Source organism: Brassica rapa, chromosome A03 (genome assembly GCF_000309985.2).
Source record: "Brassica rapa cultivar Chiifu-401-42 chromosome A03, CAAS_Brap_v3.01, whole genome shotgun sequence".
NCBI lineage: Eukaryota > Viridiplantae > Streptophyta > Magnoliopsida > Brassicales > Brassicaceae > Brassica > Brassica rapa.
The window spans coordinates 31,896,920-31,911,053 of NC_024797.2; the positions used below are offsets into that span (position 1 = coordinate 31,896,920).

The 14,134-nt window shown below is 32.0% G+C and overlaps 1 protein-coding gene and 2 pseudogenes across 2 annotated transcripts; all 3 read right to left on the reverse strand.

The window, feature by feature from the left end:
• Positions 1 to 260: 260 nt before the first annotated feature.
• On the reverse strand, positions 261 to 3,831 carry LOC103862670 (annotated as a pseudogene).
• Positions 3,832 to 4,562: 731 nt separating this feature from the next.
• LOC103862671 lies at positions 4,563 to 6,789 on the reverse strand (annotated as a pseudogene).
• A 3,306-nt stretch (positions 6,790 to 10,095) lies between these two features.
• LOC103862465 (acyl-coenzyme A oxidase 4, peroxisomal-like) lies at positions 10,096 to 13,452 on the reverse strand. 2 transcript variants are annotated; one of them, XR_631742.3, is made up of 7 exons: positions 13,327 to 13,452; positions 12,966 to 13,236; positions 12,763 to 12,886; positions 10,912 to 10,973; positions 10,702 to 10,830; positions 10,456 to 10,547; positions 10,096 to 10,381 (listed from the first exon to the last, which is right to left on the reverse strand). XR_631742.3 is itself a non-coding variant. In XM_033287727.1 (7 exons), the coding sequence occupies exons 1-5, from the start codon at positions 13,382 to 13,384 to the stop codon at positions 10,945 to 10,947; spliced, it is 396 nt and encodes a 131-aa protein (XP_033143618.1). In that variant the 5' UTR covers positions 13,385 to 13,452; the 3' UTR covers positions 10,096 to 10,547; positions 10,702 to 10,830; positions 10,912 to 10,944. The 2 variants fall into 2 exon arrangements, 1 of the variants encoding a protein (XP_033143618.1); XM_033287727.1 differs by having other exon boundaries at positions 10,096 to 10,547; positions 12,966 to 13,044; positions 13,131 to 13,236.
• Between the last annotated feature and the right edge of the window lie 682 nt (positions 13,453 to 14,134).

A 14,134-nucleotide genomic window follows, 5' to 3' on the forward strand; every position in this document is an offset into this window, starting at 1 on the left:
GATGATTTTTTAAAATTAATTAGTTTCTGAATTTTAAAAGAGTTATAATGATATTTCAATCTTCTTAATAATTTGTTGAAGAGTTTTATTAAATCGTTAGATTCTTTATTCGAGATAATTATAAACTTAAGCAGAGTATCTTAAGATATTGTGTTGTTGTGTTAATTTGTTGGTATCCTCTTCATTTTCCCAGTTTGTATTATATTTCTTGTTCTTCCGTTTCCCTTCTCCTATTTGCATTTTTGCAGGAGTTCATTTTCTTTTTTTCGTAGCTTGCAAATTTTAAGTTTTTGATCAAAGTTCTTTGTGCCCACTTCCCAAACCATTGACTTTCCTAGGAATTTACTAGGTTTGTACTTAGTTGGAATTTTATATTGGGGTGAGTGAACTGATTACGTGATACAATCTTTACAGTGGCAAGTAAGTGAAGACGTGTTGCAACCAAAATTTACAGAGTTTGTTTTGAAATGCTATTAATTTTAAATTTGATTAAATTATAAAAAGTATATGAGAATACATGATCGATGTGCAATACTTTACTTAACAGAGTTTGTGAAGAAAATATGTAGAATCAATAAACGAATAACAACAGACTTTTAAGTCATGACAAAATCAGTTACTTTCATTTTTTCCGAGTAACACAAGATTTTATATGACTTTGTAAAATACCCGATCTAATAACACCAGATTTCTATAAACTTTTAACAACTTATTACAAATCCATGAACCAATAACATCAGACTTAAATATAGTTTTAAAGAATCATAATCCAATAACACTAGAATTATCCAATAACACCCCTAAAACTGGAAGATTTTTAAAACTGCAATTTAGGCTTAAGTAAACAGATTAAAAGATTTTATAATTAACGAGTTAAAAAAAGGTTTATAAACATAACTACAGAAAAAAAGAGAAAACCCATTAGAAATGAAAACATAACAACAATAGAATATCCTCTCCTAACATAAACCATTGACAAAGACAAATCAAAACCAAACATTAAACCGAGTTCATTCATACCCAACAATTCCAGTCTCCGTAACTGGTTAAAATTGTCGTTGGTAACCGGTGGGCAGAACGTTTTGACAAGACCCGGAATTGCGCAAGACTCATTACAACTTTTATCTAACTCAAACTACTCTAAACCACAATATTTCTGTTCAAAACTAACACACATTTCAACACATCTTACACTTCTTTTCCTCCTCTCTCTGTCTTCTGTATAGTTTGGTTATACATTTTGTAGTCAAAGAGCTCAATAGTTGTATTTAAGGCTTCCAACTGGTTAAAGATGTCTCAGGGGAACAAACTGCTTCAACAGTCAACCGTTTCAACACATTCAGACATGGGTCTTTCCCGAAGTTAGTGTTTGATATCAGCATTGCACATCTCGCTTTCCCTACACACTTCTGCATATAACAAAAATACACCACGATTATAAAACCAAAAAAGTGTTAAAAACTTTCTTTATCTGAGTAAAGATTATTACCCTCTCTAAGATAGCATATGAAGTAGCTGCATGACACTCTCCTTGTTGGTAAGTCCTGCATTTTCCCAAAGGCGTTCCAAAGCTTGCGAACTTGATAGCTGAAATAGCCTGACCAGGGCTACATTTCAAATGAAGCTTTGGTCTATGAAACGTTTGTCCTTTCCCATAGCTTTCCATTTCCCAGTTATTGATATTCGGATGGTATTCAGAAACTTCAGCACAAACTCTAGATACTGATCTTTTAACCAAAGAGACAGCTGATGGGTTTCCTCCAATCTCCTCGAATATGACCAACAGGTTTTGGCTCGGCTTTAACCATGATCTCGGAACATGGTAGTATCTTTGTGTAGGCTGACCACAGCCGGATAAGCACTTGTTTGGCTTATATGTTCCGGTGTAGCTACAGTGATCACAGTCACCGGTTGCAAATGCTGTCCAATATATACCAATGCTCTCACCGTTCACCCATATCTGACCTTTTCCCATGCCTTCCATGTCCAGAGCAAGCGGCTCATCTCCTTCAGGTGCATCAAAATAAGTCTTGTGCCATGTCAGAGGCTGAGGCTTTTGTACAGTTAAAGACATATCCAGGATACCCAATAGACGGTGTGTTGGTTGGATATGAAAGATTCATAGCTTCACCTCTCAGCTCCACCTGGTATGTCCATTTTTGCCATGACAAGTCTCGCTTCCCTTGAGACAAACTGTGCAGTGCAACAGGATCCAAGATTTCAGTGTTCCTAGACTCAAAGTGCCCACCCACATTCTGAACACAAAAAGGATGATCAGGACAAGAGAAAAATGATTAAAAAAAAAACTTAAAGCAGCAGAGAGAAAGAAAAAAAAAAGAATACTAACTAGTAATCCAACAGCAACACTCAGCAATGCTATTCTGTTAGTTCCAGAATGTAGATTGATCTTTCCCCTATAAGTGAATCTCCTATTTGCCTTGTTCCAAAGGCAGAACCTGTGAATTTATACATATCAAAAACTCTCTAATGGAAGTTAATGAGGTAAGTTAGTACTTCCACCAATTCAATTTAGTTGTCATTCTAGAGTTTTGCACACAAATTAAGGAACTAGTTAAATGTTTAAATTTGTCTTTGTTTGGTTATTATAATTGCATAACTTTTATTATTAGTTTGATTAGGAGCAAAAGAGATAAATTAATAGAAAAAGTTACATTCAAATCATTAAACAACACTTATTTTGTAACAAAAATATATGTTACAAAGATACTTAGTTTGAAAGTGAGGGAGTATCATATACCTGAAAGCTGTCCATTGACAAATATATGAACGGCATGGCTTGTGGACTGAACAATGAGAGTTGGTAGCTCTCCACAATGCAAGAATGATTCAGTTTCGCCAATATCAACACTACATCAAATTCCAAAATGTTGGTTTAGCAAGTCCTGAGAATCACATTGCAGCCATAGCTCATGTTTTCTTTTTATTACCTTGTCATGTACCAAAGATAATCGCTTGTGTCACGTGTGACATTTATCTGCTCCAAGAGCCGGATGATTATAGTATCTTAAATTTAGAACAATGATTATACGCTTTACCTTAAATTTGTAATGTAGTGTTGATATAACAATTTGAGTATCTTCAATTTAGAACAATGATTATAACAATTTGAGTATCTTAAATTTAGAACAATGATTATAACAATTTGAGTATCTTCAATTTAGAACAATGATTATAACAATTTGAGTATCTTAAATTTAGAACAATGATTATAACAATTTGATTATCTTCAATTTAGAACAATGATTATAACAATTTGAGTATCTTAAATTTAGAACAATGATTATACACTTTACATTCATCTTTAATGGTTTGATTGCTTAAGAGCTTTGGTGTTTGTTGTGATCAGTTGGTTAACTAGGCTTTATATAAGCGTCGGATGTTTGGGAATATGCTATTAGGAAGAATTTACTTAGGATTATTTTCTTTTTGAACTGTTTGGTTCGGTATAATTCTAAAGAACAAAATTTAAACTGAAAAGAGATATGTAAATCATCAAAATGTAACAAAGTATAGAATAATCTCATTATCAGATTTCGTTTTGTTGACAACTAATTATCAGATATAAGATTTGAGATATATCCATCGAATCTTTAGTTTCAAAAAAAAAAAACACAAAATCCATCGAATCTTTATACGCAGAATATTACCAGCTTTTTCTATTAGATGTTAAGATGTGGTAAAATATTTTTTTTTTATCAGCATCATAATCAGACTCAACTACAACTCTATAAATAGACTTGATAACTATGAATCCATGTGTATGACGAAACATGATTGTTGCCGAGCACTACGTGCCAAACTATTCGCCATTTTGTTGTGCGTCTGTTGTACATAAATGAGTTTTGAGTAGTTGGAACTCTCTTTTAGACGTTTAATATCTTCCAATTATGTTGCAAAATCTGATCATTCTTATAGTTCTGAAACATTTACTGATCGATAACTCCATTGCAAACGTTACATGAAATTATAGTAGATTTCTCATACTTTCTATTGGCCAAATGAGAGATTTTATTTCCGAGTGAATGGATGATATACTAGCTTTTATATTTTTTACTTTATTGGTCCATCAATACTTTCTAGTATACTATGTGGTAAAGTATTATACACCGGAATAAAAATCCAAACAGAATACAACTAATATAGAAATTTATTCGTTGACAGAAATCTAAAATTGAAATCCAGGCTTAAGTAAAAAAAAAAGGTTAAAAGCTCTTATAAACATAACTAAATCAGAAAAAGAAAATAAGGTTGAAATGAAATCATAACTAAATTAGAAAAGAACAATTATTTCAAATAACCTCTTTTTAAAATGACCAAAAGAGAAAAATAATCAAAAGGAAGAAAATGAATAAAAGACGTTTCATTAAATAGATAAAAGATTCTTATATCTCTTACTTTATCGATATATAAAATTAAACTATTAGTTTTGAACTATAAGTTTTCAAATTCTAACATTTTTATAATTGTTTTTTCCAAATTGTTTTAAATTTTTTTTTTTTGAAATTCGAAATGCTCTTTGAAACTATTTCTAAAATGTTTATTTATATTTTTTAATACTTATTTATCTATTTTTTAAAATTTTAAACCCCATTCCCAAAACTCCAATTCTTAACTCTAAAACCTAGTAGTATAAGTATATATTACCATTTAGTGATACATTTTTTGTCATTTTATTTTCTCAGAGCTCTTATGCTGGAAAAAGACACTTAAAAAAAATTTTTATAGGGAATTTCTCATTAGAAAACGTAAAAAGAATACGGTTTGAAACAAATAAACCTCACACAGTAGAATTTCCATCTCCTAACATGAACCTTCATTGTTGATTACAGAGCCAAATCAAAACCAAACACTAAACCAACTTCACTCATACCCAACAGTTCCAGTCTCCATAACCGGTTAAAACGGTCGTCGGTAAGCGGTGGGCGGAACGTTTTTGACAAGACCCGAAATTTCCCAAGACTCATCACAACTCTACACTCTACAGACTCCTTCTCTCTTACCTAACTCAAACTACTCTAAAAACCACAAAGTTTTCTGTTCAAAACTAACACATACATGGACACACATTTCAACATATCTTACACTTTCTTTTCCTCCTCTCAGTCTCTCTGTATAGTTTTCTTATACATTTTGTAGTCAAAGAGCTCAATGGTCATCTTTTTTAAGGCTTCCAACTGGTTAAAGATGTTTCAGGAGAACAAACAGCTTCAACAGTCAACCGTTTCAATACATTCGGACACGGGTCTTTCCCGAAGTTAGTGTTCGATATCATCACTGCACATCTCGCTTTCCCTACACACTTCTTCATATAACAAAACACATTTTCCTAAGATAAAACAAAGAGTGTGATTAAAACTGTATCTGAGTAAAAGATTCTTACCTTCTCTAAGATAGCGTATTAAGTAGCTGCATGAAACTCTCCTTGTTGGTAACTCCCGCATTTTCTCAAAGGCGTCACAAAGCTTGCAAACTTAATAGCTGAAATGGCCTGACCAGGACTACTTTTCCAATGAACCTTAGGTCTATGAAACGTTTGTCCTTTTCCATAGCTTTCGAGTTGCCAGTTCTTGATATTCAGATGGTATTCAGAAACTTCAGCACAAACTCCAGAAACTGATCTTTTAACCAAAGAGACAGCTGATGGGTTTCCTCCAATCTCCTCGAATATGACCAACAGGTTTTGGCTCGGCTTCAACCATGATCTCGGCACGTGGTAGTATCTTTGTGTAGGCTGACCACAGCCGGATAAGCACTTGTTCGGTTTGTATGTTCCGGTGTAGCTACAATTACCACAGTCACCGGTTGCAAATGTTGTCCAGTATCTCCCAATGCTCTCACCGTTCACCAATATCTGACCTTTTCCCATTCCTTCCATGTCCAAAGCAAGCGGCTCGTCTCCCTCAGGTGCATCAAAATAAGTCTAAAGAAACAAAATGTGCTTACCCATTAGGATAGATTATAAAAAAATGTCCTTACCCATTAGGACAGATTAGAAAAAAGCTTTATGGAGTTGTGTTTGATTCAATTAAACCTTGTGCCATGTCAAAGGCTGAGGCTTTTGTACAGTAAAGGATGCATCCATCCACTCAACAGAGGGTGTGTTTGTTGGATATGCAAGATTCATAGCTTCACCTCTCAGCCCCACTTGGTACGTCCATTTTTGCCATGATAAGTCTCGCTTCCCTTGAGACAAACCGTGCAGTGCAACAGGACCCAAGATTCCAGTGTTCCAAGACTCAAAGTGTCCACCCACATTCTTAAAAGTTGAACACAAAAGGGATCATCAGGACAAGAGAAAAAGGATTAAAAAAAAACTTAAAGCAGCAGATAAGAAAAAAAAAAAAAAATACTAACTGGTAATCCAACAGCAACACTAAGCAATGTTATTCTGTTAGTTCCAGAATGTAGATTGATATTTCCTCTATAAGTGAATCTCCTGTTTTCCCTTGTTCCAAACGCATAACCTGCAATTTATATATTGCATATCAGAAACTCTCTGATGGAAGTTAATGAGGTAAGTTAGAATCATATACCTGAAAGTAGTCCATTGACAAATATATGAACAGCGTGGCATGTGGACTGGATAATGAGAGTTGGAAGCTCTCCACCATGCAAGAATGATTCGGTTTCGCCAATATCAACACTACATTACAAAAAAACATATATATTTTAATATAGGGCTTACGTGGTGGTCGTAGCAGACGAAGCCGATGCAAATTTTGGGATTGTCTGGTTGGTGATTTTTGATGTCCCAAATACCTTATACATACTGTTATATGACGCACTGATATCCCTTCTTGAAGTTGGTGGATTTTTTGAGGAATGTGATGCACAGGAGATGTCACTATAAAACATGCGATTTTAATTAATGGCATACATTTTAATAAATTTGAAAATGAAACTATAAATAGTTATAAGATAAATAAATCCATCTCTATTATGAAATTTCTCTATTTTAGGGAAAAAATAGAGGAATACATTGGAGATGGTCTAAGGCATAGCCGACGTAAATGATCGACGTTGAGATTTCAGCTTTTCTGATTCTTACTATTCTAATGTTTTAATATAATTTCAATATTCCCTTTGTTTTATAATATAATGGTTTAAAAGTATTTTTTGTTTTACTATATAAAATGTTTTTATATTTTAAAGTATCTTTATATTTATTGGATATTGTGTGGCTAATTAAATTATGTAAATTACTGTGTAATTGATTAAATTTATATATTAAATGACAGTTTTCTAAAATAATAACTTTTAAATATTACAGATTTTAATTAAAACTGATTACATTTTGAAACACATAGAGTAATCTATAAACTAACTCTATATAGATATGGGGACAAAATTGTTAAGTTGTCTCACCTTGAATTTCTCTCATTATGTGTATTCCTAATTGGAATGAGATATTCAACATCTAATATTATGTTACTCTCAATATATTAGAAATGGTCGAACCGTAAACCAATTAAGGATGATGTAGACATAAAGATGTATTTTCAGTTATCACAAATATAAAATATTAGAAATGGTCGAACCGTAAACCAATTAAGGATGATGTAGACATAAAGATGTATTTTCAGTTATCACAAATATAAAATCAATTGACAACAACTTAATTATGTCCAGCGTAGGACAACAGAGAAGAGTTTCCATACTTTCTAATATTATAATATCTCACTATATGGCTAAACCAGTTTTCTCTAGCACAAATACTCACTCCATTTCTTTTTGTTTTCTTGGAGTTTAAGCTTTTCTATCTGATGATATTAGTAGTTTGATCCCAAAAAAAAAAACGGTCGAACTGTACATTGTAATTGGATAAAGAAAACAAACAAAAATCAACCGAAGACTTTTAAGGTAAATGAAACAAAATTGGAAAAATTCTCTACAATTAAAGAATAATTGATAGTGCTCAGTTATACTAAAAGTCTAAATTTACAACATACAAAGTTTTATTTACATCTTTAAACCTATTATCTAATTAAAATGATTCTAAAAAAAGTGCCAGCATGAAGAGTTAGAAAATATACGACTAAATATAATATATAACGTTAAAATACATTATCACTGATCCTAAAAAAACATGTTAGTAGTAATAAAAATGAAATGACAACACATTTATTAAAACCATAGAACAATACGCAACAAGGTGTTATTAAATACACAAACTACAAATTAAATATGTTCAACGCAAACACACATAAAAATGAGACATCATATTTGGATATATTTAAATAAATAATTTTAATAATTTATTATATTCTTGATAATTTAAAATTACTTAAAAAGAAACTAAATTATTAAAAAAAATATATATACAAATAAAACTAAAGCAATATTTTGTAACGTAAAAATAATAAATTAATGAAAAATATATTATGTTAATAAAATAGATTTTAGATTTTAAAGACTTCTAATTCATGTAATATTACAAAATTCAAAATTTATTTATTACAAAATATTTTACCATTAGATATATTAAAATAATATTCTAGATCGATATTCAATTGTTAGTGATCAACTATTACACGTAAAAAAATATTATTAAGTACGTTTTTTTTAAAAGGGGGTTTTATATTTTAAGTAGGTTATTGGAGTACTTTTTCTTTTTGTGAATTTATTCGAGATGAGATTCCGATATTTTAAACTAATATAATTTATGTTCTATACATAATTATATTATTTTTACATAACTCTAAAATTTCGGACTTGATTCTTCATATTTTATTAGTTAATTGTGTTATATATAATAGAAATACCTACTCCAAACTAAAAATATAAAAAAAAAATCAATTTTAAAAATTAGTTATATATAATTTAATATACAAAAATTCACATACAAATAAAAATGATAAATGTAACAAATTTAAATATATTATCCACGCGTAGCGCGGAGAAATGATCTAGTAAATTGTGATAATGATGAATCATAGATGGCTTTCTTACATATGGGATATCTTATGTTTGTGTGAAGCTATTAATCAATGCATCAGAAATGGAAAGTATGACCGCAAGTACGAGAGCATAGATAGATTCATTGTTGTAATTTTTGAAGCATACAATGCATGTATCGTTTTCTTCTTCTTTAGTTGGAGGCGTATTAGTTCACTCAAGATCGGTGATGATAAGGTCGATGTCAAGTCTTGCAGTTGCGTTTTGGTTGTAGTATGTGATGGTAAGAGTAACTTCAAGATCATCAGTTATGTTATTGTCTTTGGCTGTTAGTAATGCATCACGTATTGGTTCTCTTGAATACCCAGGGTTGAGTCGGGGTTGTCTATTTCATGGTATGTTAACAGGAATTTTGTGCTCTCAATTGTTGAGTCATTAAAATTACCTTGATGGTCGGTGATAGATGGTAGCTGGAAATGATAAATTGTTGTGTGTAGACTTGGAGTGTGCGTCAGGGATTTGCTCCTGAAATTTTTGTCTAGTGTGAAAACTTATAAGAGAAAAATTGTTTGTTATTCATTTTTTGATTATTTATGTGAGTTGAAAGTTGAAAGCAGTGTAAGGTGTTATAGCTATGTCTTATAGATGGTGAGTATAAATTATCGATTTTCTTGACTTCTTGTAACATTTTGTTTAAAAGACCTTTACTCAAAAGCGTTTTTTTTAGTCAATGGTTTGTGATGAAATGAATATTTGTTTACGTTAGATTGTTAATTTTTATCAATATTATCTATGATAAGTTTTATTTAGTGTGGATTTGTAAGAGAGCATCATAGGATACTTTTTAATATTGACGTTTCATTTTATTAATAGTATAACAATTATTTATAATTTGTTCAGGATTCTTATTTTTTTAATTAAGTACCTATATTTGTACTATTTATTTTAAAGTTTTATTAGGGTACTTAGTTTTAAAACCAATTGAATCATATAGTGAAGCTTCTGCTAATTTAACTTATTTTTGTTTAATCGGCAAGAAATCATAAGTCAGGTTTTCGTTCTTATGATCTTACTGGGGCCCATCCTTTCCTCAAGTTCGTTTGCAAGCTCAGCATATGTTTGTCTTTCGGAAAAATAACAATGCAACATGGTTTTCGGCCTAAAATGAAAGATATAATGAGCTTTCGTAATTACGTTTTTATAAATTAAGATTGGGCCCAATAGACTTTTAAGTGACCAAGCAAAGCAAAATGAAAATTTTGCGAAGATTAAACATGGAAAATATTATGAAACGTTGACCACACAAAAAGATCCAGAGAGGAAGGGACTTGCTTAAACAGGTTATTCTAACTTAGAAGAAAAGTAGAAACAAAAGGAGCATGAATGGGCATTAGGCTTGGGCACTCCCAATGATGCGAAGCTAACCATTGTGAGGCTTCTTGACGGTGCAGACATCTTTAGGTACCTGCATAACAGCGTTGATATTGTTTGGTAGTGGTGAGTTTAGAACCTAAAGTTTGATAAACTGAGAGCCACAACTGAACATGTGAAGGAAGAGAATCCACGGGCAGGCACCACCCATTAGTAGTTTCAATTCTAACAACTTCTCCAGTGCCAAGGAACTCCACAGTCTGTTATAATAACAAATGAGTAATGAAGACATGAAGCAATTAAAAAGGATGAAGAAAGTTATGATTGCATATGTGAGTAAGCATTGAGGACACATGCATTAAGCTCAGCAACAGTCACAAACTTGACTTTCTATACACCTTTTTACTTAGTTACCTGAGGAAGTTGACATGTCGTGTGCATCTAAGATACCATTGTGGATCTTATTTGCCTTACTGATGTATCTAATTGAAGTTCTAGCTGCTCAAGCTCATCTACTCCCATACCGGCTCACCTAGCAAGTGCCTAACGACAGAAGAGTTAAGTAGCTGGAGACTTGAAGCAAGTGTTTACTTTTCAAGATGTGTAATGAATCACGCTAAGTACCGTTGTGAATATTGTAGGATCTCAACTCTTGATTTAAGCTTCAAGTAGTCTTCGTACTTCTCCTATCATTTAAGAGAATAAATTAAGGAAAATTTAAACGTTGAGGTTAGTCCTTGACAAGTCATATATAAACTAGATTTTGACCCGCACTTCAAAAGCGCGGGATTTTTTGGATTGTATACAAAATTTGTGAATTAATATTTTGAAATTGTTTTACATTATTATGTTACAAAATCATATGATATCGAAGAAGATAATTTGTTTACCTTATATAATTCATGAATTTGTTTATTTAAAATTTGTATGTACACTTACAAAACTCTCCCTTAGACATGAATATTTTACCAAATTCGGAAAACCAAATTAAAATAGACCTGGAAATATAGGTGCGCTTTGGGTCCAGGTTTACATATTAAATTTTTGGATCCGCATGTCTCTTTTCGAGTCCAAATCATACCCGATACCTGATCGGATACCCAAGTGCCTAAAATGTTTTGTGTATATTAGATATATTTGAGTATTTTATATATGTTTTAGTATTACAAATATTGTTTAAGTTTTGGGTTCAGGTTTTCGATTTTAGTTTTGGGTTTTGGGTAAAAATTTCAATTTATTTTAAACAATATTTTGGGTATTCGGAAAATTGGCTTTTTTAATTTCTCGGATCATAACGGATCGGTTCATTTTGGATCTTTTCGGATATTTCAATATTTTCGAGTATTTGTTTGGGGGACGGAGGGGGGGGGGGGGGGGGGTTGGCAATTTCAAATCTTTTTGGTGTCCTAAATAATCAAACCAATCCAAATCTGATACGTACCCAAATAGTACATTGATTTTATAGATATTTGAATTATGGATTCAAACCGACCCGGATCCAAAAGGAACCAACCCAAGCTTGAACCAAAAAAATACCTAGTTATGTTCAAAATGTCTGAACCCAAAATAAAATGATCCGTACCTACCCAAAAACCCGATGCTCAGACCTATTCTCTTTCACTAACTTTTGTGTGTATTTTAAAAATGTTATATTTGCTGAATTGATGAGACTTAAGAGTTATTTGACATATTTTTTGGCTAAGTTAATAGTATAAATTTGTAAGGTTTTTAATAGTTTTAAACTTATGTTAAATAACAAATTTTATTATAAATGATTTTTATAAGAAGTTAATTTAAAGTAAAAGAAAATATAATTTTGTTTTTAACAGATGGTTTGATTTATTAAATTTAATTTTGCAAAAATTTGGAACTATGTGATGTGTTACAGATATTGTTCTACTATACTAATAATATATTAAGTTGATCTACCACTAAACTTGATAGAAGTCTGGGTGTGGCATATGTCTGTTGCATGTCATAGATATTATTCTACTATACTAAATAGTATGTTATATAAAAGAAATGTTATATGTCATGAAGAAGGTGATTAATTAGTTGTAGTTGTTATATATATTGTAATTGAACATGTCATGATCATATTATTTCACACGTACAAATATATAGTGTAACCGTAGATTTAGTTATTAAAGATAGAGATATGCGTCCAATATATAAGGGATGAAAAATAAAGTTGTAATATATTGTAACAGATAAAATATGGAGAATAATAGAATTTTATTTGATTGCTATAAAATAGGTTATAGTTATAAGATTTGGTTATATATAATAGGTTGGACTAAAAAATGAAAGGGTTCAAACAACTTTTTTAAATAGATTTATTAAAACTCCTTCCGTTTTAATAGTATTGATATAGAAGATATACATGCAAGTCTTTAGCGGATTGATGTGGGATCATTAATTGAATATCAGTCTATGTCTTGAGATGGAATTTTCTCCAAGCTAAGGACATCTTACCAATAGTGAGCATGCCCAAAGAGGTATGCACCAAATTAAAAGTCCCACAACTTGCATCAACTCTAGATATCTCTGCTGTTGCAATGGCATTGGCTGTGATGGAGAGGCCAGGACAGCCATAACCCTAAGAAGCCCGAAAAAATTAAAAACGAATCTTCCATCCACATATAAAAAAAAAACAGAAACAAAGCATTTCAACTTACCTTAATAGAGCCACCAACAACACCTAAAGGTCCAAGCTTTGGAATGGAAGCTCCAAGCTTTGGAATGATATGGAATGTACTGATGAGTAAAAATCAAAGAAAGAAGGATGATGTCACTCAATGATACTATCAAAGTAAACAAACAAACATGAAGATAGACAAACCTCTGTCATAATGGGGGCAACTTCTTTCTCCATGAACTCCCTCACTCTCTTCCGCGCAGCCTGCTCTTCCCGAGTCAATAGTTCATTGAAATGATAATAGTCTGAAGCTGTAATCAAGTATAGAAACACACAGATTGAAGCAAAAGCACATCAAAACATCACAAAAAAATGTATATTCTCTGGAAAAAAATCCTTACTGCAGGGTGGGAACTTAGAGGCTGGAGTTGCTTGAGAAAATGCAACGGATACATTCATAGCCGGCAAATCAAAATACGAACTCTTCACCTTCTTCTCAGCGTTATCTACAATTCATTCAAAAACTCATATAAGATTTCATTTCCTATACACTTCTGATTCCATAAGTCTATGCAATCATGAGTTTTGATAGGAACGAAAGTAGATAATGGAATTAATATAATAACAATCAGGAGTTTTGATTTAGGATCACATGGTTACATGGAGCTTACTGTACTCAGATACTTTATCAAGATAACCAAAAGGTCATCCTGCCTCGGGGAGACGTTACAAAGTTCGGATCAACGCGGAGGTCGCATGTGAAAGAGGAAGACGGTGACGAACCCTAATACCGATTGGGTCTCTAAACGGGCTAAAGGTACGGACCTAACCTATTCATTTTAATAAAAGCCCACCTCTCAAACACTCAATTACAAAACAGCCGAAGAAAACAATCACAGAGGCTTTAGTGTGGCGACACGTGTCGTTGCCCCTCCTTCCATTATGACGTGGCGCAAGGAGAAAGTAGAAAACCCAACTTTATTGTCATAGATATATAGATAGATATTTGAGCATGTAGTGATGATTTGTTGTGACATTAAACTCCCTTCAGACATATATAAATATATTCTAGATATTAGTGTGAATTTTGTTCCGTCTGTTGTTTGGAAGCACACTACAAGCTTTGATTCAAGCAATCCTAAAATGGACCTCAAAGGTAACAAACTAATGCATCAAACACTGTTTCAAGTTATGAACTGAAGAAATTAA

What these genes read in the sequence shown, in the direction of transcription:
- LOC103862465 (XM_033287727.1), bottom strand. Translation starts at nt 13,384, where the DNA reads ATGAATGTATCCGTTGCATTTTCTCAAGCAACTCCAGCCTCTAAGTTC. An exon ending in CTCTAAGTTCCCACCCTGCA is followed by an intron (nt 13,237 to 13,326) that starts GTAAGGATTTTT and finishes ACTTGATTACAG; the next exon opens with CTTCAGACTATTATCATTTC. An exon ending in GTTGCCCCCATTATGACAGA is followed by an intron (nt 13,045 to 13,130) that starts GGTTTGTCTATC and finishes TTTACTCATCAG; the next exon opens with TACATTCCATATCATTCCAA.